The sequence below is a fragment of the Chrysochloris asiatica genome, unplaced genomic scaffold (genome assembly GCF_000296735.1).
Source record: "Chrysochloris asiatica unplaced genomic scaffold, ChrAsi1.0 scaffold00077, whole genome shotgun sequence".
Lineage (NCBI taxonomy): Eukaryota > Metazoa > Chordata > Mammalia > Afrosoricida > Chrysochloridae > Chrysochloris > Chrysochloris asiatica.
Window position 1 is genome coordinate 1,594,428 of NW_006408595.1, and position 25,144 is coordinate 1,619,571.

General features: G+C 39.6%; 2 protein-coding genes across 2 annotated transcripts in view; both read right to left on the bottom strand.

The window, feature by feature from the left end:
- The window catches only part of CPNE8 (copine VIII), a 384,959-nt gene extending 374,877 nt beyond the window's left edge, over positions 1–10,082 (bottom strand). Inside the window, exon 1 of the mRNA XM_006865292.1 lies at positions 9,899–10,082. Within this exon, the coding sequence (XP_006865354.1) occupies positions 9,899–10,035 (137 nt within the window). The 5' untranslated portion in view covers positions 10,036–10,082. The remainder of the gene's footprint in view (positions 1–9,898) is intronic.
- Positions 10,083–11,096: 1,014 nt separating this feature from the next.
- LOC102837339 (maltase-glucoamylase, intestinal-like) overlaps positions 11,097–25,144 on the bottom strand; it is a 202,228-nt gene continuing 188,180 nt past the window's right edge. Inside the window, exon 20 of the mRNA XM_006865343.1 lies at positions 11,097–11,270. Coding sequence (XP_006865405.1) covers positions 11,097–11,270 — 174 coding nt within the window. The remainder of the gene's footprint in view (positions 11,271–25,144) is intronic.

Below are 25,144 nucleotides of genomic sequence, written 5' to 3' on the forward strand. Positions count from 1 at the left end.
CAACATATATGTCACTATTTGAGTTGGAACCAACTCAATGACACTTAACAACAACAATAATATTTATATGGACACTATAGGATAAGCATTGGACTGCTAACCACAAGGTAATCCATCTAGTTGGGGGGTCTTCCTCTTTTTCTCCAATCCCTCACTTTACCAAATCTTCTCCAGGTATGAGAGTCAAGGTCTGGCCATCCTGGCTTCCAAGGATCATTCTGGCTGTAGTTTTTCCGACACAGATTGGTTCATTTTTTTGGCAGTCAATGGTACTTCTAATATTCTCCTCCAAAACCATAACACAAATGCATCAGTTCATCTACAGTCTTCCTTATTCACTGTCCAACTTTCACATGCATATGAGGTTACCATGGCTTGGGTATGGAGCACCTTAGTCCTCAAACTGACATCTTTGCTCTTGAACACTTTAAAGAGGTCTAGTATAGCAGATTTGTGTAATGCAATACAATTTTTTAATTTCTTGATAGAGCATATGTATAGTATATATTATATATATGGGGTCCTTATGTGGTGCTGCGGGTTAATGTTCTGGACTGCAAAGTCAGTTTGAACCACAAAATCAGTGGTACAAGCTCACCAACTGCTCCTTAGAAACCCTACAAAGCATCGTTATGGGTCGAAACCGACTTGATGGCACTTAACAGCAACAACAACATTTAAGTTTATGTACTCTATGCAATCTATGTACAAACACATAGAAAAAAAGTCAATATGAGTATATGTTATTTATAAATGAGAGAGAAATGTAAGTGTTCATCATTTGAATAGTGGGTACATTTTATTTTTGTATTTATATCCTTTTGTAATTACTGAATGTTTAACTAATGTGATAAACAGTCTTTTAAGTATTTATATATATTAACTTACTGAATCCTCAAAATAAATATAAGAAATTGTTGTTATTAAGTGCTGTTGAGTCAGTTCCAACACATAGCAACCCTATACAGGGTTTCCAAGGAGCAGCTGGTGAAACTGAACTGCTGACCTTGTGGTTCAAACCTACTTTGCAGTCCAGTGCATTAATCCATAGCACCACCTAAGGACTCCAATATAAGAGATAGAGGCATTATTATCCTCACCTTATAGATTAGGAAACTGAGTGATTAAGTAACTTCCCAAGGTTTTATATCTAGTAACTAATCCAGCTTGTCTAGTGCCATGCTGATACCCTTCAAGGCTAAGATAAACTGGCTCCAATAAGCAAGTGTTACTAAGAGAAGGTAACAAGTGAATAAACTCTCCTTGAAAGGATTCATTTTTCTTCTATGCCTTGAATAAATTCAAATAGTCTGTTATGCCATAAATAACATGTCATATAGTACAAAGCTGTTACCACACCACCTTCTACTATGGGGCTGTTTCATGAACTGCTTCGAGATTCATGCTCCACATCCAACATCCTAGGCCTGTTTTAAAGGAACAGTCCCACCACAAAACCCACAAATAATTAAAAAAAAAAAAAAAAATCAGGGCAGCCAAAGGAACAATATGAGTGAGGCTTTTCTGGTAAGTTATAATTGGGCAAATCCCACATGGAGACTTGAAAATCACAATCCAGAAATGCCCCTAGGATAAATTTTCCTGAAACTCTAAGGCTAACACAAACCCTATTAATTAGTTGCCATTCATTTCATCCCTACTTATGGTGACCCCATACGTGGTTTTCATGGCTGTAACTTTCAGAAGCTGAAAGGCAAGTCTTTCTTCTGAGGTGCCTCTGGATGGGTTCAAACCCAGTTTTTAACCATTTGTCCCACCCAGGCACTCCTAAAGCAAGCCCAACTAACCCAAATCACAGTCATCAATTCTGATTCATAACAACCCTACAGAAGACAGTAGACTGCCCCATACGGTTTCCAAAGTTGTAAGCATATCGCCACATCTTTCTCCTGCAAAGAAGCTGGTGGTTTCAAGCCCAATGCTTAACCCACTATGCCACCAGGGTTCCTAATACATACCTAAATACAGTGCTGAAAAAGCACTATGGGGTGGTACAATATTGAACCACAGGAAATAAGGAACTGCAAAGCCAGAAGAATAGGATGCTTTGGGCTATAGCAGCTTGGTCCTTGATTTACCAGATATGTTCATTAACTGGATAGCAGGCATTCTAGTACCCTGGGTTACATAAACACTATGATTAATTAGACAGCAATAGCTTTTGAAACCTGTTTACAAACTGACTTCAACATTTTTGTCTGACTCATGAAAGGTAAGTTCTGTCTTAGAGATAAACCCCGTGCACTAACTTGCTGCATGTGAACACTCCCTCTTTTACCACAGACAATTAGAACAGCATAGATACTTGGTTCAAGCTGGGCCAATTCCAACTGGGCTATCAGATGCTTTCTCTTTAAATCTGGAACTTTATTTAACTCACCAGTAACTCCTCGGAAACCCTATACCAGGTTGCTATGCGTCGGAATTGATTCAACAACACTTAACAACAACAGTTTCTCACTAAGTGTAGCTGGAACTTTAACATGTTATTGTTGTTAGCTGTCATTGAGTGGGTTCTGACTCATAATGAACCTATGCATAACACTATGAAACACTTCCCAGTCCTGCACCATCCTCACAATTGTCACTACACTTGAGCCCACTGTTGCTGCCACTGTGCCAATCCATCTTACTGGAGAGTCTTCCTCTTTTTAGCTGACCCTCCACTTTACCAACCATGCTATCCTTCTCCAGGGACCGGTCCCTTCTGATAACATGACGAAGTGGGGCTGTTTCATGAGCTGTTTCCAATACAGATTTGTTTGTTCTTGTTGCAGCCCATGATACTTTTAAGATTGTTCTCCAACATATAAATTTGCAAAGCAGGTACCACCAGTGGATGGAGAGTCAGAAGTAAAAGTATATCTAAAGTACAAGAAGAAGAAATTTTAATATGTATAGAAGGCCTATGAGAAGGTAGAAAATATGTATGATTACAATCATCTTCCGGTTTCATTCACAATACCTTATAGGCTATCACAACCATTCATGGGTTATAAGGTCACCCAAACCCACTTACTCCAGTAGAGAAGCAAGACTAGAGACAGTGGTCAATTTGACACCACCACTGTTAATAGTAGTAAAAACAACATTTCTTTTATTGTACGATGCTTCACCTTTTCCAAAGATAATTATGAATAATTATATCTTAGTATAAGTCTACAGTCCTGGCATGGCACTGTAGGATAAGTACTGGACTACCAAACACAAGGTTAGTGGTTCAAACCCACCAGTCGCTACCCGGAAACCCTGTACAAGGTCACTACGAGTCACAACTGACTCGATGGCACTTAACAAGTATAGCTCTAATAACGTTCTTAACAACAACAACAAAAAAAGGCTGACTGCATATATTAGTGTGGATGTGGATATATACACGAATCAGAGCTTAACAATTGATAGAAAAAATGGAATTTTTCTAGAAAAATTTTTGAAGACCCTTCATATGTCTTATTATTATTATAAGTTCTGTGCTCAGCTACACATTATATCAACATAATTTATAATAAATTTACATATTTATATAAATACATGCAGGAGCTCTGTTGGCATAGTGCATTAGTGTTGGGCTGCTAGCTACAAGGTCAGTAATTCAAATCCACCAGCTACTGCTCTGCAGGAGAATGATGAAGCTAACCTTTCACAGAGCTCACTGATCCCATCAGAATGCTTTCTGAATGTAAACAAAATAATATCCCAAGTCCTGGTGTGTAGCATTCACCAGTTTCTATGGTGTAAATACATCCATGAAGACCAGTTTCAAGTACTAATGTGATTCACTGAACATGGGATTGTGAAGAAATCAGCAAGAACATACAATTACTTAATATTTTCATCACAGAGAGAGATAATATTAAGACAGATATTAGTTGTTTTGCTGTTGTTAAGTGCTGAAGAGTTGGTTCCACTCATAGCAACCTTATATAGGGTTTCCAAGGAGTGACTGGTAGACTTGAACCACTAACCTTTCTGTTAGCAGCCTAGTGCTTAACCTACAGAGCCATATCAGGACTCCAAGAGACAGTAGTAAAATGTTATAAAATAATTAAAAAGTGTTTAACTTTTGAGTAATTTTGTTTTTAATGCAATTTAATAGCATTTGTTTAAGTTTCTATAATTTAACTTTTATCATTCACTTTATTTAACAACCAGATGGCAAATTCCTGTTGCAAGCCCACATAAGCCAACTGGAGCACACCATTGAAGAGTATCCTTCTAAAACTTCAGGGAACAGTTTTACTCTGTAGCACGAGGTCACCATGAGTTGGAATTGACTTGATGTCAAAGTTAATGCTTTAGGACAGATATTGATAACCTAGATCAAGTGACTATAGTCATTGTTGTTGTTGTTGCTCAGTGTTGTCCTAAGCCAACCTCACAATCGTTGCTGCTGCTGCCACAGTGCCAATCCATCTCGTTAGGGGTCTTCCTCTTTTTTACCGGCCCTCCACTTTACCAAGCATGATGCCCTTCTCCAGGGACTGAGCCCTCCTCATAGTCCAAAGTATTACAGACGAAGCCTGGTCATTCTGGCGTCTGAGGAGCATTCTGGTTGTATTTCTTTTAACACAGATATGTTTGTTCTTCTAAGGGTACATTGTACTTTTAAATATTCTCCTCCAACACCATAACTCAAAAACTTCATCTTCTTTATTCATTGTCCAACTGTCACATGCATATGAGGTAATTGAAAATGGCATGGCTTGGGTCAGGCACACCTTAGTCTTTAAACTGACATCTTTGCTCTTCAACACTTAAAAGAGGTCTTGTGCAGCAAATTTGCCCAATGCAATATATTCTTTGATTTCTTGCCTGCTGCTTCAATGACTATTGATAGTCAAAATGAAGTCTTTGACAACCTCAATCTTTTCTCCATTTATCTTAATGTTATTTATCGGTCCAGTTGTGAGGATTTTTGTTTTCTTTACATTGAAATTCAACCCATACCAAAAGCTGTGGTCTGTGATTTTCCTAAGTAAGCATTTTAAATCCTCTTTGCTTTCAGCAAGCAAGGTTGTATCACCTTCATATTGCAGGTTATTAATGAGTCTTCCTCCAATCCTGATGCCACATTTTTCTTCATATAATCAAGCTTCTTGAATTATTTATTCAGCATACAGACTGAATAAATGCAGCGGTACAGGAATTAATCCTGACACATACCTTGTCTAACTTTAAACCATTCAGTGTTCCCTTGTTCTATTGAAACAATTGCCTCTTGGTCTACATACAGGTTCTTCAAGGGCACAATTAAGTGCTCCAGAATACTCATACTTCTCAATGTTGTCCACAGCTTGTCATGATCCACACAGTTGAAAGCTTTTGCATAGTCAATAAAGCACAGGTAAACATCTTTCTGGTATTTTCTGCTTTCAGCCAAGATCCATCTAATGTCAACAATGGTGTCCCTAGTTCCATGTCCTCATCTAAATCCATCCTGTACCTTAACAGCAACAGGAAGTCAATGTACTGTTGCAACTGTTTTTGAATTATCTTCAGAAAAATTTTACTTGCATGAGGTATTAATGATATTGTCCAATGACTTCCACATTTTGTTGGATCACTTATTTTAGGAATGAGCACAAATATGGATCTCTTCCAGTCAGTTGACCATGTAGTTTTCTTCCAAATTTCTTGGCACAGATGATTGAGTGCGTCCAGTGCTGCATCAGTTTGTTGAAAGATTTCAATTTGTATTCCAGAAATTCCCTGAGCTTGTTCTTTGCCAATGCATCCTGTGTACCTTGGATTTCTTCCTTCAGGATCATTGGATCTTGATCATCTTGAAATGACTGAACATCAACCATTTATTTTTAGTACGGTGACTATGTATTCCTCCCAGCTTTTTTGATGTTTTCTGCATCATTCAATACTTTGCCCAGAGAATCTTTCAATATTGCAAGTTGAGGCTTGAAGTTTTCCATCAGATACTCAGTTTGAGGATGCTGAGCATGTTCTTCCCTTTTGGTTTTCTAACTGCAGATAGTCATAGTCATCTTGATAATATATATCATTATTGTTGTTGTTGTTGTTAAGTGCTGTTGAGTTGGCTCCAACCCATGGAGACCCTATTTAGGGTTTCCGAGGAACAGCTGGTAGGTTTGAACTGCTGACCTTGTGGGTCAAACTGACCTTGCAGTCCAGTGTCATTATCCTGCAGCACTACACCAGACTCATGTATTATTAAAAAAAAATAATTAATTATATATATATATGATTTTTTTTTTTTTTTTATTTATTATTGCCATCAAGCCAATTCTGACCATAAAAAAGAACCCAACAGATAGAACAGAGTAGAAATGCCCCCACTGGTTTTCCAAGGCTATAAATCTTTACAGCTGCAGACTGCCTAGTCGTTCTCCCACGGAATGAAGAGCTGGTAGAGTTGGACCAACAACCTTATCTCTTTTGAATTTCTGCTCCCTACCTCCTTGTAGATTTCCATAGCACCTATCTTATTATCCATTCCTCTTATGTTTCCTTGTTTAATCTCTTTTCTACCTCAAAAGATATTGACTCAAGATACACATTACACTAATCTGCTTCATTAACATAAGCAATGGAGTCTTTGCATGGTGCTAAGGAATAATTCACTGGACCACAAGTTCATTTTGAATCACAAGGTCAGTGGTTCAAACTCACGGGCACTTCCAGGGAAACCCTCTATGAGTCAGAAACGACTGGATAGCACTTAACAAAAACAACACAGCCAATCCCCAAATAAGATTATAACTGCAGACATGGAGGTTAGAATTTATAACTCATTCAATCCATAACACTGGTATTCACTTGTGAAATCTCCAATTATAATGTTCCTTCTCTAATCTAAACCTTGTTCCTCTAAAGCCTCATCTCCTCTTTGTAGTACATTCCCAGAGCTCTCTATTCCACAATGATCTCTTCCCTCCCCTCTGCATTTAATTTGTCCTTTCCATGTATATGTAATAGTTATCTTCCAACTCAACTTCACATTTTCAGAGAAAAGAAGTCTCTTGCATTTCTCATGGAGCATAGCATAATGTTATACATATAAAAGATGTTCTAAACACTTGCTGAATAAATAGATTAAATGATTTCCATGAATTCTATGTAATATCAAGCTTCAGTTTTGGATTCTTCTCATCTCATTTAGACTGAAGTTTTTCTAAAAATATTGTAAAACTTAACACACACATACACAAAGTCTCTGACTGAAGACAGTAAAAGGCTTGCAAAAAGGGATTATACCTCTTTTGAGGTGCTTTTAAATGTCCACAAATCATTAGAGTTCTCTGAGATAGTTGTTGTTGTTGTTGTTGTTGTTGTTGTTGTCATTAAATGATGTCAACTCAACAACCATGTTTTCAAGACTTCACATCTTTGCTAGAGTAGGAAAGCTGTCTTTCTCCCACAGAGGGGCTGCTGTGCTCAAATCGCTGACCTTGTGGTTTGCAGTCCAGTGCTTATTGTATGAAGCCACCGCTGTGCTCCCGTGATATAGTATAGCAAAGGAATTCCTTGATCTGCCTGTGTCCATAGTAAGGTTGAAGGTCTACAATTGTGCATTGTCATTAAGAAAAATTCCCACAAACATCTTAGGACGTATGTTCTTTAGGAATGCTGAATGAAAAATTATGTTGTTGGTAAATGCCATAGAATCTGTTATAACTCATATCTTCAACCCTATATAGGAGAAAGATTAACCAAGAACCTGCCCCAGGTCACAAAGCTAGGTTGTGTGCTTAAATATCTGATGCCAAAGCCCAAACTATACTATCTCCTTTGGTTACAAGATTCAATTTGCAACCAGATAAAATTAAAATTAACCCACCTTTTCAAGAACTGCTGAACCTATTCCAAAGACACTAACTCATATATAATTTGTATGCACAAATTATACTTTTTCACCAAATATACCATGGAATAAATCGTAAACTCTGAATGAAACAACAGACCAAATTCTTAATGCCCCAGCAGAGATATTGGATCCTAGAAGCACTTGGATTCTCCTTCAAGAAGACTATTTGAAAGCTTGAAAATTCCAAAGAAGACACCAAACAACAGTATGGGAAAAAAAAGGGGGAAACCAAGAGCTCTCTAGATTCTTAGGTAGTAAGCCAGTTAACTTAATGATCCTACCACATCCACAGCAAACAAGTGGGCCCTATTGGTGGGAAGACCAGGTAAAGGATAAATTCTTCATTATCCCTAAAAAAGCTAAAAGGAACTTCAGATTTCTTTTATATTCTAGATACAGACCACATGCCATTCAAACTTTGCAGGATGCTCAGCAGATACTCAATTAAAACTCTAGAAAATGCTGTTTGTATGACATTTGCTATGTATTGTTTATATTTATCAATAACCTCCCTCCAGCATCCAAAGTTATACACACTGGGTTGTGTAAGGTCTGTTTGAACAAAGTTGGTGGTTCAGTCCCAACAGTAGCTCCTTGGAAACCCTGTAAAGGGTCGCTATGAGTCGGAACCGACTGGATAGCACTTAACAATAACAAAGCAACCAAAGTTAGTTTAATACAAGAGAAAACGCATCTTGAGATTCATATCTAAAGAGTTTTGGGTTGTTTCGTTAATATACAGCTTTACCTATTCAATTGACAGATCTCAGGCAGCACTTAAAGCAGTGCCTACAATAAGGCAAGAGAGCAGAATGTCAGCTATTATAATCAGCATTATCATTTCCCTGTCTCAGGTCAACCTTAAGAGGAATCAAGTGCACTTGTGATGTAGTTTCAGGAATAGCTAAAGGCTGTCTCTTCATTGCCTCCCACCACCCCCTTGGCCAAATAACCTCCACTGGGGTTTCCAGTGCTTGAAGAATTTCCACAAAATGAAATTCATTCCTTTCGCTTTAGGCTTAGTCCTGTGCAAATGCATAATCAAGTACCCCTGGGCTGGTGGCATTTAAAGCTTCAGTACTTATTGACAATTACCCGTGTTTAAATGATTTCTTTGGGGCAGGTTTTGCTAAGAAAAGGAAATATTTGAAGGTATAAAAACATCTTGGGGCTGATTTATATAAGCGAGAGTATTTTTCCACTAAGAGATATCAAAGTATTCAAGCCATAGGTGGGCTCCCTGAGAGGATGACTCCGATACTTCGTAAATTCTGCCCCTCTTTCTGTTTCCTTTATCCCCACACTTTGTCCCCTTTGCTCTCAACATTTGCACGACATAGTGTTTATACAGAAACTGACCCAAATAACGTCGGGAAAGAATTTGAAATTTACAATCCTTGTCTACAGGAGTACAAACTCAAAAACGTTTACCCGCAGACAGAAAGTCATGACTTCTCAGATCTTAGGTAACGTAACGCAAAGAGAAGTCTGCAAGGAGTAAAGCCAAAATCCCTAAGACCCGAGCAAAAAGCCAAAAGAAAGCAGCTGGAAGGCTCCAGGAAGTGGGTGGGGAGCAAGCAGCCGAGATTCAAGCCGACCGTGGAAGTAGCTTGTCAGTACAGACCTAGCAGAGGGAGTCCCAGAGCATGGCGTGCAGTGCTCACAGCGTTTTTGGCAATACTATCCCCTTCGATTCCCGTCAACATCCAACCACCCAGCTCGGGTTTGGGACACAAAAAGATTCTGTCAACTGGGCGGCGGCCGAGTTCCCGAAGCTGACTCACAGCCCAGCCAACTTTTACAACATTTTTCAAAAAGAAAAGACAAAGTCCCGGAGCCCACCCCTCGCTTCTAGTGCCTGCTCTCCCTCTCCACGGCACTCAAGCCAGGGATGAATCCAGGCCCCCAACAGGGTGCTTTTCATTCAACACGCAACTTCTCCCCCTCGCAAACTCTCCGGGTACCCCCAGCGCTCGTCAGACGCTACTCCCACTACGGATAAGAGGGTCGGAGGAGAGAGGGGAAGGGCTGCGTCCTCACCTGCAGGACACGGACAGCTCCACCCGCGTGGCCGGGATAGCTGCGCTTAGCTGGTTCAAGTCCCCGATGCCCGCAGTGCTGGTATAACGACTGTCCATTTTGTTTGGTGGCGCCGTGAACTTGTCCGGCGCCCACATCCGGAGCTCTGGCAGACTGAGGGATCCGAGCTTAGCTCCGGACAGACGGGAATGGAGGTGAGGGTGGAGGCAGAGAAAGAAGGCGAAGGCAGCGTGCGGGAAGAGGAGGGAGGGAAGGAGGCGGACGTCTGCGCAGATTCTCGAGGGAACCGCAAGCCAGTCCCGGGTGAGGAAGAAGCTGCCGGGAAAGTGGCGCACGGGGCTCCCGGAGTCCCCACCCCCTCCTAGCAGGCAGCAGCCCAGGCGGGGAATACTTGGCACACCCCTCCAGGTTCCAGGCGTCAAGTTCCTCAGACCCACCTTGCCCGGCGGGGTAGGTAGTGTCAGACCCCACCCTTACTGGCCTGGAAAGCAAGCCCTCGAAGGCTTTCTGTGTGGTTTGGGTTTTGTCCCCGCCTCCGTACACCCATCCCCGCCCTTTGGGCCGCGACTCGGTTCTCGTGATGTCACGCAGTTTCTTCGTCCCGGTGGGAATCCAGAGGTGGGAGCGCCGCTGTCAGGCTTTAACTCCCCATAAATCCATGTCTCCCACCTGCACAGTGCCTCACATCCCCTCTCCCTCGGAGCCCATGAGAGTTCCTTCCCAGTCCCAGTTTCTAGACTGCTCAGTGTGGGCCACTTGAGGGCTGGCGTCAGTGGGACAAGCGAGAGTACCCAATCTTCACTATGCGGTGGTAACGTGGCAAGTTAATATCTGGGAAAAAACAGAGGTGGAGTCTAAGGTGGAAAAAAAAAAAAAAAAAGACCAATTTGGGATTTCAGGGGCTCTCCAGAGCATAGGGTCAGCAACGGTTCTTGTTCTTATGCACCGTTCGCTTCTAAATTCCTGAAAGGCGTGCACAGAAACCAGGGGTCAAAACTGGATACCGAGACTCCCTCGTCCCAATTGCCACCCGGCAAAACCGGAAACTGGACGGACGGAAGCAGATAGGAACCCCAAGTGCGTGCCGCGTTTGAGAAGCTGGATTCAAAAGCAGTGGGCTTGGTGCCAGGAGGCTGAAACGGCAAACGCTTTCAAAGGTACCCTGGGCGTCCTCATATTGCGGCGACCTTTACATTTATCACCTTTCCTCCCGCCTCGCCCGTGAGCCTGCGGGTCCTGGAGCGCTGGCCACAAGGGGGCGACGGAGAACAGGACTCCAGCAACGCAAAGGAGGAGCAATGGGGGGTGTAGGGGACAGGGTCAGTCTCTGCTTGAATTTAACGTGCCCAACCAGGAGTTTCCAGCTGGCCGACTTTAACTCAGGGAGGAGAAATTTCCCTGATTTAGGGCCTGTCAAACACTTGAATCCACATGAATCCTGCTAACTAGACAATCTATAGAGTTGCGGGTGAGAATCAGTAGGTGCAGTTTTAAGGAGTGTATTTCTTGCTTCATTCTTGGTTTCCTTCATCTCTACCCACCACTTGTCACTTCCTAAATCCAGAGATTCTCTAAATTCCTCTCTGCCTAATACAAATTAAACTGTAGTTTATTACTATTAGGAAATGTCCTAAAACCCCAGACATTTCTATTGTGTTGCACCCAAAATAATCTGAGAGGAACAATCTAGATGCGTTTTTTAAGCTAATCAGATATTCATTTTTAGAAGCCTCAAATTGGACCAATAAACATCATGGTAAATGAAAAATGTTGTTGTCAGTTTTTTTTTCATTCATCTTGGATCAGTCAACTTCCTATGAATGCAGCAATCAAGAAATAAAGTGAAAGAATGCTTTAGGCAAATCTGCAATCAGTTTATGGTCAATTGGCATAACAGTCCACGAAGACAATGGGCTACATCCTACTTGGGAGAGTAGCATCTGGGATCTTAAGAATGCATATGGTAGGCTATAGGTCTCTCCGTGGGTGGAAGAAAGAAAAGTGATGAAAATTGAAGAGGATTGGAATCAATTAATTCTGTGAACTAACAGAACATGTGAACATCAGTCACCATGACTCTGAGACCAGGAAAACTAGATGGTGCCTGGCTAGCATTACCATCTGCTCTGAACGGAATCACATTAGAGGTCCCAGATGAAAGAGCAGAAAATGAAGAACAAAATGCATATTTATTTTTAAGAACTGAAAAAAGACCAGGTTTGATGCTCAGAAGGAGACTGGAGGAACCTGAGAGTATGGAGCTTATTGTCCAAATTTCAGCCAAGCAGTATACAGGTATAGAGAGGAGACAACAGCACTAGTAAGATGTGCTTACCATGGAAAGGCCAGTCACTCAAAATCACTAGGGCAACATTTTTCTAAGGACAAAGTTGAGAAGGGATGGAAAGGAGGGTGGAATGCAAATAGAAACCACAGGGAGGAAGCCGGAAAACTGTTGTTACATGAAGGGGATTGCAATCTTTGAAATGAAACAAAGTGTATGATTTGTTGAATATAAAACTGATAATCTTTTCCATAAATCTTCACTCAAGTCATAGTAAAAAGTTTTAAAGCATAAGTTTCTTCATATTCCTTTTGCTATCAATCTCTTCTTTTACCATTAAGAACAGCAATGTAAGCAGTCACTGATCTTCTGTATGTCAATATAGATTTGTTTCTGTAATTATTTATGTGTAATCATATTTTTTCTGCTATTCATAGGGTTTTCAGTGACTAGCAATTCGGAAGTAGTTCATCACTCTTTCTTCCTAGTCTGTCTTTGTCTTGAAGCTCATCTGAAACCTGTCCACCATGGGTGACCCTGCTGGTTATTTAAAATACTGGTGGTAAGATGGAGGGTCAGAGAAAAAGAGGAAGAGCCCCAACAAGATGGATCAGCCAGGTGACATCATTGATGGCGTCAAGTGTGGCAGTGGTAGTGAGGTTGGCCCAGGATCGGACATTGTTTCCTTCTGCTGTGCATGGGGTCGCTATGAGTTGGTTCTGACTCAGTGGCACCTGACAACAACAACAATCATATTTTTTAATCTGACTTCTTTCACTCAGTAAGTAAAATTATTTTGAGAATCATCCATGTTGTTAATTATGTCAATCATTTCTTCATTTTTATTGTTGTTTAATATTTCATTGTGTGCCACAAAATGTTTTCCCGTTCACCTATTGATGGGCATTTGTTTCCAGGTTTGGACTATTATAAATAAAATTGTGGGTATGTCTTTATATGGACATATGCTTTCATTACCTTTGGGTCAATACTTAGGAGTGGAATAGGTGGGTCACATGGAATGTATATGTTTAATTTTTTCATATGCTACTGAACTATTTCCAAAATAGTTTTACCATTTTCCATTCTCACAGAAGTATATGGGTTTCACTTGCTCTATATCGTGCCCCAAATTTGTGATTTATTAAATCTCAAAACCCACTGTCATCAAGTTGATAACCCTCATAGAAACCCCATAGAAACCCTCATAGAATTGCCCTTTAAGGTTTCCAAGAATGTAAATTCTTAAGGAGCAGACAGCATCATCTTTCTCAGAGTAGCTGGTGGGTTTGAACTGCTGACTTTGCACTTAGCAGCCCAAAATGTAACCTTCTATGCCAACGGGGCTCTTTGTTATTGTTTTAAATGGTTGGCTCCTAATAAGGTGTTAGTGGTATCACATTGTGGTTTAAATATGCCTTTTCTTAATATAATGTTGAACATTTATCATGTGTTTATTTGCTATCTGTATGTCTTTGGTGAAATCTGTCCAAATATTTTGCTCTTATTTTATTGGGTTGTCAGTTTTCTTTGTTTCCTTTATGTATGTGTGTGTTTGTCTTTTAAATGGACTGTGAGTTTTGAGAGTTCTTTGTATATTCTGGATACAAGTCGTTTGTCACATAAATTGTTTACAAAGTCTTCATTTTTTTTACAAATAGCATACATTTTTCATTTTGATGAATCAAGTTCTACAATTCTGTTTCCTATAAACCATGATGTTGGTGTCAAGTCTAAGAAATCCTTGTCTAATTTAGGTCACAAAGATATCTTCTTCCCTTAAACAATCAATAAATAAGGAGGACTCAGATGCAGACAGTACAGACCCCGTTAGGAGGCCAAGCCCCTGTGGGCCCAAGCGTTGTTGACCGTCCAAACCATAGGCTCTGAGGATCAGACTCTAGACACCTAGTAGACATAGCAAACTGTCCCTCATCTGATTATTCAGTAATGCTTGTTAGTAATCTCATACATGAGCCCTGGATATCCACAGACAAATGTAAAAACCTTCCCTAAAAGCCGAAACTGTAAATTCCAAAAAGCCAAGTCCACCCCCATCCAAAAAAAAAAGCTAAAGAGGATAGAGAGAAACACTGTAAACTGATGACATATGGCGGGGGGAATAATCAATGTAATGAAACAAGCTATATGAATGGTTGAATGTGAAGCTGATGATGTGCCCTGTAAACTTTCACTCAATCCAAAATAAAAACATTTAATAAAAAAAAAAAAAAGATATCTTCTATGTTTTCTTATAGAAGTTTTACAGTTTCAAGTTCTATATTTGGTCTCTGAGTTTATTCTCTTAAAATCAAATTTCATTGTTTTATACATAGATCAAAAATTTCTAGCACCAGCTGTTGAAAACTGCAGGGTTTCTGCTTTTAATTGTCTTTGAATCTTGGTTGAAATTCACTATATATATATGACCAATTTTTTGTTTACTTCATCTTATTCAACTGAGCTATCTGTTTTTCTATAAACCAATACCATGAAGCCTTAATTACTGCAACCTTAAAATAACTATTAATATAAGAAAATGTAAGTTCTCCAACTTTCATCTTTTTCAAAATTATTTTGTTATTTTCAATCCTTTGCATTTCCATACAAAATTTGATAATGCTGACAAAATAATCTTGTTGAGATTTTATTGGGACTGCATTGATTCTATAGATCAATTAAAGAAGAACTGATATGAAATTTAGTCTTTTGATCAGTGAACATTATATATTCAGATTCTTATTTAGGTCTTCTGCAGTATCTGTCATATTGTAGCTCCAAGTTTGTCACATTTAGCCTCAAGTTTTCCTATTTACAATGCCATTGTTCCAGTTCAAGTTCTAGTACAAGTGATGAACTTTTCTTTTAGAGAATTTTTCATAGGAGGGTTATGTATTTTATAAATATATATGTTTAAATAGTATAAATGACTTTTGTTGTTAAAAGCCATTTAGTCAGTTCTGACTCATAGCGACTCCCTCTGTAGGGTTTCTGAGGAGCGACAGTGTGTTTGAACTGCCAACTTTGTGGTTAAAACCAAAATTGCAGTCCAGGGCTTATTCTACAGTGCCACACCAGGACTCCATAATTACTGGTATTATTTATTTACATAATTCTGACAAATTACTTTAGAATGTGAGGAAGATCATAGAAAAGTTGGTATTATTGTTGTTATTAGGCAGTGTCATGTCAATTCCAACTCATAGCAACTCCATTTGATAACGTAGAACTGTCCCACATGGTTTTGTTGGCTATAATATTTAGAGAAAGATAACCAGGTCTTACTCCCAGGAATCCTCTGTTGTTGCTGTTAAGTGCTATTGAGTTGGTGCTAACTCATAAAGACCCTGCATAGAGTTCCCAAGGAGCAACTGGTGAGCTTAAACCATGGACTTTGTGGTTCAAACCGAACTTGTGGTCCAATGTTTATCCTACAGCGCCACACCATGAATCTCTGGATGGGTTCAAATCACCAATTTTCTTGTTATCATGAGTGCATAACTATTTTACATTTACTAAAATTTATAACAATCTATTATCCATTTAATTAGCCATTTATCAAATACTAGTTGAAACCTGGTATGGTACTGTGGGTTAATGTGCCAGACTGCAAACCCATTTGAACTGCAAGGTTGGTGGGTCAGAACGGACTAGACAGCACTTGACAACAACAACAACAACAAAAGTTGAATGTCTACCATGCAATAGGTTCTGTGCTTGATATAGGAGACAAAGCTCCTCTGGAACTTATGGAGGAAGTAAAAGCTGTTAAAGAGATATGCAATTATATACATAGATAATATTGAAAGGCTCTTTTTTCTGAGATTTTTTTAATGAGTTTAGAGAAGACCTCAGCTTATAAAATAAATTGTCATTGTCCGTAATTTTCAGAAGCATTTATTTACAAAATAACGTGCCCAAGGAGAGGAAATGAGAAAAATGATGAAGCGGGACAAGAAAAGAATTGTTGCGGTTCAATGAAAGCAAAAGTACATAAAGGTGAGAACATGCTTTCAAGAATCAGCTGTGACTGAAATCATCCGTCCTTATAATAGAGATAAAGTTTATCTAAGTTGCCTGGCAAGTGGTGTGTCAGCCCGTGCAGAAATGCAAAACAAAAGAATCACTATCTATGGATTATTTTATTATCACTTGACCTATCAAATGAATTCACTATTTAAAGTGACATAAGCATGTTGTTGTTAAGTTTCATCGTGTTGGTTCTAACTCATAGCAATCCTGTATAGAGTTTCCAAGGAGCAGCTAGTGGGTTTGAACAGCCAACTTTGAGGTTCGAAGTCCAGTGCTGATCCTACAGTGCAACACCAGAAGTCCAACATAAGAATATAATGTTGTTGTTGTTTACAGTCCACTAGGTTCCAACTAATAGGGACCCTGTATAGGGTTTCCAAGGAGTAGCTGGCGAGTTTGAACCATTGACCTTGTGCTTCAAACCGACCTTGTGGTCCAATGCTTTATCCCATAGCACCACCCCAGGACTCCAAAAAAGGATATGCTGTTGTTGTTGTTGTTGTTAAGTGCCATCAAGTTGGTTCCAACTCATAACAACCCTGTATAGGGTTTCCAAGGAGCAGCTGATGGGTGTTAACTGCCAACCTTGCGGTTCAAACCAACATTGCAGTCCAGCACCTTAAACTGCAAGACATCCAAACTATCACTTTAAAAATCAATTTTTAAATATCGCAAATAAAAAAATTTAAGATGTTTCATGAATAAGTATCCAGTAATGTTAGATCTTACTGGATACTTAATTCATGACATATCTTAAATTTATATAGGAGTCAGAACCGACGCGATGACACTTAACAACATTAAATCTAATATTTTAATTAAATAACTATTTTCTAAAAGATCATGTGGCAGCACTGTAGGATAAGCATTGGACCACAAGGTTGCATTTCAGAATTTCATACTTAATATTCAAGCATACCCCCCAAACCAAAAAACTTCCATCTAGTTGGTTCTGACTTATAGTGACCCAAATAGGGTTTCTGAGACGGTAAATCTTTATGGGAACAGACAGCTCATGTTTCTCCCTTGGAACAACTGGTAGATTAGAACCACCAACCTTGTGGTCCACAATCCAGTGCTTAGCCTACAGTGTCACCAGGATTCCTTATTTAAATGTACAGAAGAACTTATTTAAAATGCTGTTTTTTAAAAGTCTTGGCTTGGTTTTAATGATGTTAGGTCTTTCATTGTTGTTGTTAAGCACCACTGAGTCCATTCCAACTCATAGCAACCTAGCAGTTTCAACCAACCTTGCTGTCCAGTGCCTATCCTACAATGCCATACCATTCTTTGGCTACAATAACTCATCAAGAAAGAACCATAAACTCATTGGGAGTCAGGGAAGGGGAAGATTCCATTCAAGCATGCTTTATGGTGTTAGGTGCCCTCAAGTCAGTTCTGACTCATAGTGACAACAGAATGAAGCACTGGCCAGTCCTGCACCATCCGCATTTGACGCTGAGCCCATTGTTGTTACCACTGTATTGATCTGTCTCCTTTTATTGACCCTCCACCTTACCAACCATGATGTCCTTCTCCAGGGATTGGTTCCTCCTGAGAAGTATAAAAGAAGTCTCACCATCCTGGCTTCCAAGTAGCATTCTGGCTGTGCTTCCAATACAAATTTGTTTGTTCTTCTGGCAGTCCATGTCTCAATACTTTTCTCCACACCATAATTCAAATGTATCAATTCTTCTATAGTCTTGTATTCATTGACAAATTTCACATGCATATGAGGCATTTGAAATTATCATGACTTGGGTCAGGCACATCTTAGTCCTCAAACTAATATCTTAGTTCTTGAACACTTTAAAGAGTTCTTTTACAATAAATTTGCCTAATGCAATACATCATTTGATTCCTTGACTGCTGCTTCTAAGAATATTGATTGTAGATCCAACCAAAATGAAGTCTTTGACAACTTCAGTCTTTTCTCCATTTATCATGATGTTATAGTGACCGTTTTATTAAGCATTAAACAGGACAAAGTCAAATCTTTCCATTATCTCAGATGAGGCCATTATTAACATGTTCATAGTAAGAATCTGATGAAATCTACTGAATCACAGCCATGATTTTCATGATATACAATAGAGAGCAAAGGAAATCTTCATAAGATTGGTGGCAGGTCAATCCGTCATCATTGCAGACAGGACTGACTACACTGCCTTTTTTTCAAAAGAAAACTTGAGTTTTGTGTAGCTGGTCCGATATAAGTAATGCTAGCTTCGCAGTTGGAGCAGTTATAATAGGTGCTTGGTAATCATTTAATAAAAGTTTCAAAGTTTTTAAAACCTGGAAGCCAGTTTTGAGTGAATGACCCATTTTTTATACTGTGGTTTGGCAGTGCCATGATTGATCTTTTAACCAGTAAGTCAGTTTGCGGTTCACTAACTGAGGAACTTTCTGAACGCCTGTCTAGGAACCGGGGACTTGAGCACGTGGAGGTCAGAGCGTCTGGTCCTCAGTCACATCCTGGCTGTTGACTGTGCACTGAGGAATTGGACGAGCTCTTCCCCCTCTGGAGAACTGTGCTCATTGAAGGGGCTACAAGTGCAGCTGACAATGGCTTGATGAGAAAATGAGAAGTTGTCTGTAAAGGGCAGTTTTGGCCTTTCCATGTTTTTAAAACGTAAGCTTTGCATTGTAACGAGAGAGAATCCCACCCCGCCAGAAGGAAGAGTTCTGCTTCTCTGCATGCCCAGTGATTTTTTTTCCCTCCAGTCAGAAATGACCCTTGCAGTTTGTTAAATGTGTAATCCGTCTGCATCTTCTATAAATAAATTTTTTAAATGTTTGCCTAAAAAAAAAAACAACAACAGGGGGAACCAGGATTGGAATATGCATGTAATTGCAGTTTTTAAAAGGTAGCAGGATTGATGTTTCTGGTTTTTTTGATTACCTAGCTCTGGTGGTCAGAGTAGGACTCTATTCTACTCACAAGATCATATGATCATAGCCAGCAGGACCCAACCTTTAATTTAAATTAAATACTCTGTGTCTGATTGGCTATTTTCTGTAAATGCCCAGGCAAGTTCCCAAATTCTTTGTTTGAGTATCTTTCTGCATACTAGTTAATCTACTGTTTTGCCACTCTCTTCCTGAGAGCAAACTCCCCCTCTTTGGGCTTGCCCTGGACGTTTCTCAGTATAGCCACACTACTGGTTTAATGGTCAGCAAGCACTGAGAAAGTAACATAAGGAACTCAAATGATGTCTGAACTTATATTAAGACCCAAATCAGACTTAGGGATCCTGATCTAGACCACAGCCTACCATAAAATGCTTTAGAATTTAAGCTCTAATGCATCAAGAAAGTGATCAAATCGAGCTGACTTTTCTTACTATAACTGAATTTTTTTTTTTTTTTAATAGAAGTGTTTCCATTATCTACAACTATGTAACAAACCAAGGAGATCTGGTGGCCTTGTAGGATAAATACCACAAGTTTAGTTCAAACCCACCGACTACTCCTTTCTCCTCACTTATATTGCCCTGAGTTATGAGTTGGGCTGTTAACCTGCAAAGTTAGCATTTGGAATCTCCTCAAAAGAAAGATGAAATGTTTTGCTTCCATAATGATTTACAACCTCAGAAACCCTATATAGGGTCCCTATGAATCAGAGTCCTGGTGTGGTGCTGTGGGCTAATGTGTCAGACTGCAAAGTCATTTGAACTGCAATGTCATTGGTTCAAGCTCACTAGCTGCTCCTTGGAAACCCTTTTCAGGATACTATGGGTTGGAATTGACTCGATGGCACTTCACAACAACATGAATCAGAATTGACTAGATCATAGAGACTCAGTATATAACAAGCCTAGTGACTCAAAAACCCAAACCTAGTGACTCAAATCATTAACGTCAGTATTTTTCAAGTTTTTTGGGGTCAGGAATTAGGGCAGAGCTTGGCTATGAACTTCTTGTGTTCCATGTAGTGCCAGTTGGGAGCTGATGTCATGATAATTGATGGCTTGTTTGTGTTTCCCTTTTGGTATTAATAGGAATCACTTATATGACTAAATTCAACTGGCGACGGGATTACAGTGAAAATCTAGGAAGGCTTCTTCTCAATGTCTGGCCATCAGTACTTCTCCTTCATGTGGCTTCTCTATGGTTTCTTTTCATTCAGGAGTGTAGTCTAAGTTCTCTGCAATCTGGTAACTGACTTTGCCATGGTCAAAGTGGAAGCTGCCAGGTCTCTGAAAAATAAGGCCTAGAAGTAGCACAATGTCACTTCCACTGCATTTTATTTGGCACAGCAGTTCACAAGGCCAGGTCAAATTTAAGTGAGGTGGCAGAGGTGGAGTTGACAGAGTGCACACGTGGGGAGGAAAGGAATTGATGGCAATCATCATTGGAGCCACCTGCTAAAAACACTCAATAAAAGCTGAAATTGAACATATGTCATATGTTGTTGTTGTTAAGTGCCATCGAGTCGGTTCCGACCCATAGCGACCCTGTACAGGGTTTCCGAGGGTATCACATTTAAAAAAATTAATTACTTATCTAAATTATTCCCAACTTAAAAAAAAAAAAACTGTGTAAGGTACCATAAATCTCATAGCATATACTGTGAAGAGTAGAAACAGTAGAAAACAAGGATTTGCTCCAAAAATTTACTTAATATATTGCATGAGGAGGAGATAGTCTCTTCAACAGATGGTGCTGGCAGAACTGGAAAGCAATATGCAAAAGATTGAAACAAGACCTTTACCTCACACCTTATACAAAAACAAACCCAGTATGGATTAAAGACTTAAAGGCGAATCCCAGAATTATAAAGGTCATCAGTGAAAAAAATTGGGACAAATTTGAGGGCTCTAATGCAGGGCACATACAGACTACAAAACATTGTGAAAATTACACAAACAAAAGTAGACAAATGAGATGATTGGGACATACTAAAAATTAAAAACTTATGTGCATCAAAAAACTTCACCAAAAGAATTAAAAGGGAGCCCACAAATGGGGAAAAAATCTTTTGCAATGGAGTCAGGAGACTAATTTCAAAAATATATAGGAAACTACATCACTTCTACAAGAAAAAGACATATAACCCAATTTAAAAATGGGCACAGGACATGAACAGACACTGCATCGAGGAGAAGATTCAGACAGCCAACATACATGAAGAAATGTTCATAATCACTAGCCATCAGAGAGATGCAAATCAAAATAACAGTGAGATATCATCTCACACCAGCCATAACAGGGAAGATCAAAAAAGTAGAGGACAATAAATGCTGGTGAGAATGTGGAGAGACTGGAACACCTCCTACATTGCTGGTGAGATTACAAAATGGTCCAACCACTCTGGAAAACAGTATGGCATTTCCTCATAAAGTTGGAATAGAAATACCTTATGATCCAGCAATTCCTCTACTTGGTATTTACCCACAAGAAATACGAGCCATAACACAAATAGATATATGCACACCCATGTTCATAGCAGCACTATTTATAATAGCAAAAAGATGGAGACAGCCTAAGTGCCCATCAATGAAAGCATGGATAAACAAATTTTGGTACATAAACACAATGGAATATTATGCTACCTTGAAGAATAACAAGGATGCTGCAAGCCACAGCATAACATGGATGACCCTTGAGGACATTATGCTGAATGAAATTAGTCAGTCACAAAAGAAGAAATACTGCATAGAACCATTATTATAAAAGATTAAGTAAAAGTACCCACACTAAAAGAGAAAAATAAAAATTATTTGTTGGTTATTGGGGTGTAAGGGGTAGGGTGAAGGGAGGAAGGGGAAGGTGGAACTCAAGCTAGGAAATAGACACAAGACAGTTTGGGTGCTTGGGGGAGGATATACTAAAAGGGGGAGGGGAATGAAAGAACTAGGCAAGTGGGCGAACAGTTAGGCAGGTTTGCATCGGCTAAGTTGGACAGAAGTAAATAGTGATGTATACTCAACCTTAGAACAACAGGACTTTGGGATACAGGGATTGAGGCATGGTTTGAGTGGATAAAAGAGGGGAAATAATGTTAAGATGCTTGGCTGTTTTTTGAATCTTGGTTTCCCTTGCCTGCTACTGTAATAGATACTTGAGGGTGAGAGAAAGGAATAGCCAGAAACATCACTATAGAAAGCTTGTAAATCTGTCTTCTGCCTATAACTGATTGGAATACCTAAAATGGGGTTACAGAGCCTTTGCATTGAATAAGACCATAAGTGGAATCTGGATCCCCATCCAGTATTTTCTGAGGTGGAAAATTTCCACTTGAAAAGACAAGCAGACCAGCCTGGAGTTGCTAGAAGAATAGAAGATATTTCTTGAAAGAAAGACCAGCAGGAAAAATTAAAAAACAATAAGGGCAGTCTGATGGACTACTACAAGAACAAGCAAGTTGTTTGCCTCGGAGCCATCAAGGAAAGTGGTTGGGTCTCCTCAGGGCAAACCCCCTTCTAAGACTAAGACTCAAGGGGAATACATGAGCAGACATATGGTCTTGCTGGTGACCTTGTTAGTCTACCAATATGGAGACATGGGGGAAAAGCAGCAATGAAGTTGTGAGCTAAATCCAACCACGTTCAACAGATTCCAGTCCACCTGGATTGAGAGCAGGTTGGCCAGCAGTGTGGTGAGACCTGGGGACTCCTGGACCCAGGGACAGGGACATGGCCACAGAGGACTAGAGCAGAGAGTGAAGCATCCAGCTGATGTGAAATGAGGGGAGATGCACAAGAACACCCATACTTGCAGATAACACCCATTTGACCTGGCTTCAATGACTGGATGATCAGAACTTGACTAGAGGAAGAGGGAAGAAGGAAAACAGAGTAATTCACTACAATTTGATGAATTTGACCTATACTTATGGATGTAGTAGCTTAAAAGAAGGAATGAATCTTTACAGCAAAGATCATTCCCACCCCCTCAGTACACAGGGCTGACAGAGATGGGCAACTTAGACATCTGCTACTCAAAATGAGGGAACGATAAAGGCATGGAGTGACTGGCTTACAAGCTTTCAAGAGGGAGCTTAGTTTCAGAGGGTGTGGGAGAAGGTAGAATCTCCACTGAGTGTTTTCCAACCTGTCTGGATGGGGCTGGTGAAAGGAAATGGGATAAGACTCTTGTGCTTCAATAGTGAATAATTGTCATCAGGACAATGTAAAGGTAGATGTTTTGTAACAAAAGAAGGGGAGTGGTTGTTCTTGCAGTCCAGGAGCAGAGGACCCTGGGACCATCAAAGGGGAAGAGCAGAGTGTGGGAGCCTAGCCAGAGAAGTGGTGATACCAGAGATGGAGACAGAGACGATGATGTGGAGAGATGGAGCAGCTGGGGACCCTAGATTCAGGGAGGGAGAGGTGTTGTTGACGGGCGGGGGCAGTCTTGTGGGGTGTGCCCTTTGGTTGTTTAAATGATTGTATATTTCTTAGTGTTTTGGTGTACATCCAAAAAAAGCAAAACAAACAAACAAAAAAAACAGAGGAATTGAAGCAAATGCTGTTGAATGATGATACATCATGGAGGGGATTGTAATCATTGCAATGAAACAAAATATGATAGGATGAATGTAAAGCTGATGTTCTCCCATGTAAACTATCACCCAATTCACAATAAAAACTAAAAAAGAAAAATTGGCTTAATGCTAGTTACATGAAAAATTCAATCTCTTCCTTCAGGCATCTTATAGTTTAGTATGAGATCCATCTTCAACTCATCACAGCAATAAACAACATGGAAAACAAGACATAAGCAGTGGATTGTGATGAGATCATGAAGTATAGACTAGCATGACTGAAATTCAAGGAAATACATGTTAAAACTTTACAAGAAGAGCAGGGTTGACATTTTTCAATAGGTAAAAGCTGGTGATGGTAGTTGTGTGCCATTGAGTTAGTTATGACTCATAACAACCCTGATTTGGGTTTCTGAGGCTGCAAAGCTCTACGGGAACAGACAGACTCATATTTCTCCTGAGGATATTCCAACTGCTGACCGTGGACAATATAAGTGAAGGGGAAAATGGGCAAAAATAAAAGTAGACATAAATCCTACATATGTTTCAACTGTGGAGTACTAGTGTGGTGCTATAGGATAAACACTGGATTGCTAACTGCAAGGTAAGTTGTTCAAACACACCAGCTGCTCCTCAGAAACCCTAGACAGGGTTGCTATGAGTTGGAATCGACTCAGCAGCCCTTCACGAGAGTATGTTTGTACTTAGAGAGAAGACGAGACTCAGCAGATTCAAAAGCAATTCATTTGTATAGACAGATTGAGATCATCGTAAGAAATTTGGTAATTAGATAAAAGATATGAAAAAGAAAATGAATTCATTCATACACTGTACAAAAGGATAGCCATTAGTCACAAGTGGCTATTTAAATTTAGTTAGTTAAATACCATCGAGTTGGTTCTGATTCATAGCCACCCTATATAGGGTTCCATTTAAATCAATTAAATTTTTTTTAAAAAAATCAAAGCCAGTTATTCAATTGTAATAGCTAAATTACTACATTCAACTAGTGGGTACCATTTTCTACTGGATGGTACAATTATAGAATATTCTTATTACTCTATAATCATCTGTAGGAAAGTACTACTCCCTATTTTACTTTTTACATATTTTTTAAATCTTTTCAACTTTCCCTTTCCTTCTGACACTACAATCAGATCAGTCTATTATCATCGTTCTCCAGTGTTAATTCCATATGTTCCTAACTAGTCTTCTTGCTTTCAAACATGCCCCCATTCTGCAAACCAAATAATACTTTTTAAGATACTAACTTGATTTTCAGATCCTGTCCAAATTACTCATGCTGTTCCTTTTGTCAGGACTACTCCTTTTTGCCTTTTTAACTTTGCTGACTCTTAGGGAAAGAAAGAGAGAAAGAGAGAAAGAGAGAGAGAGAGGGACAGAAGGAGGGAGAGAGGGAGGGAGGGAAGAAGGAAGGAAGGAA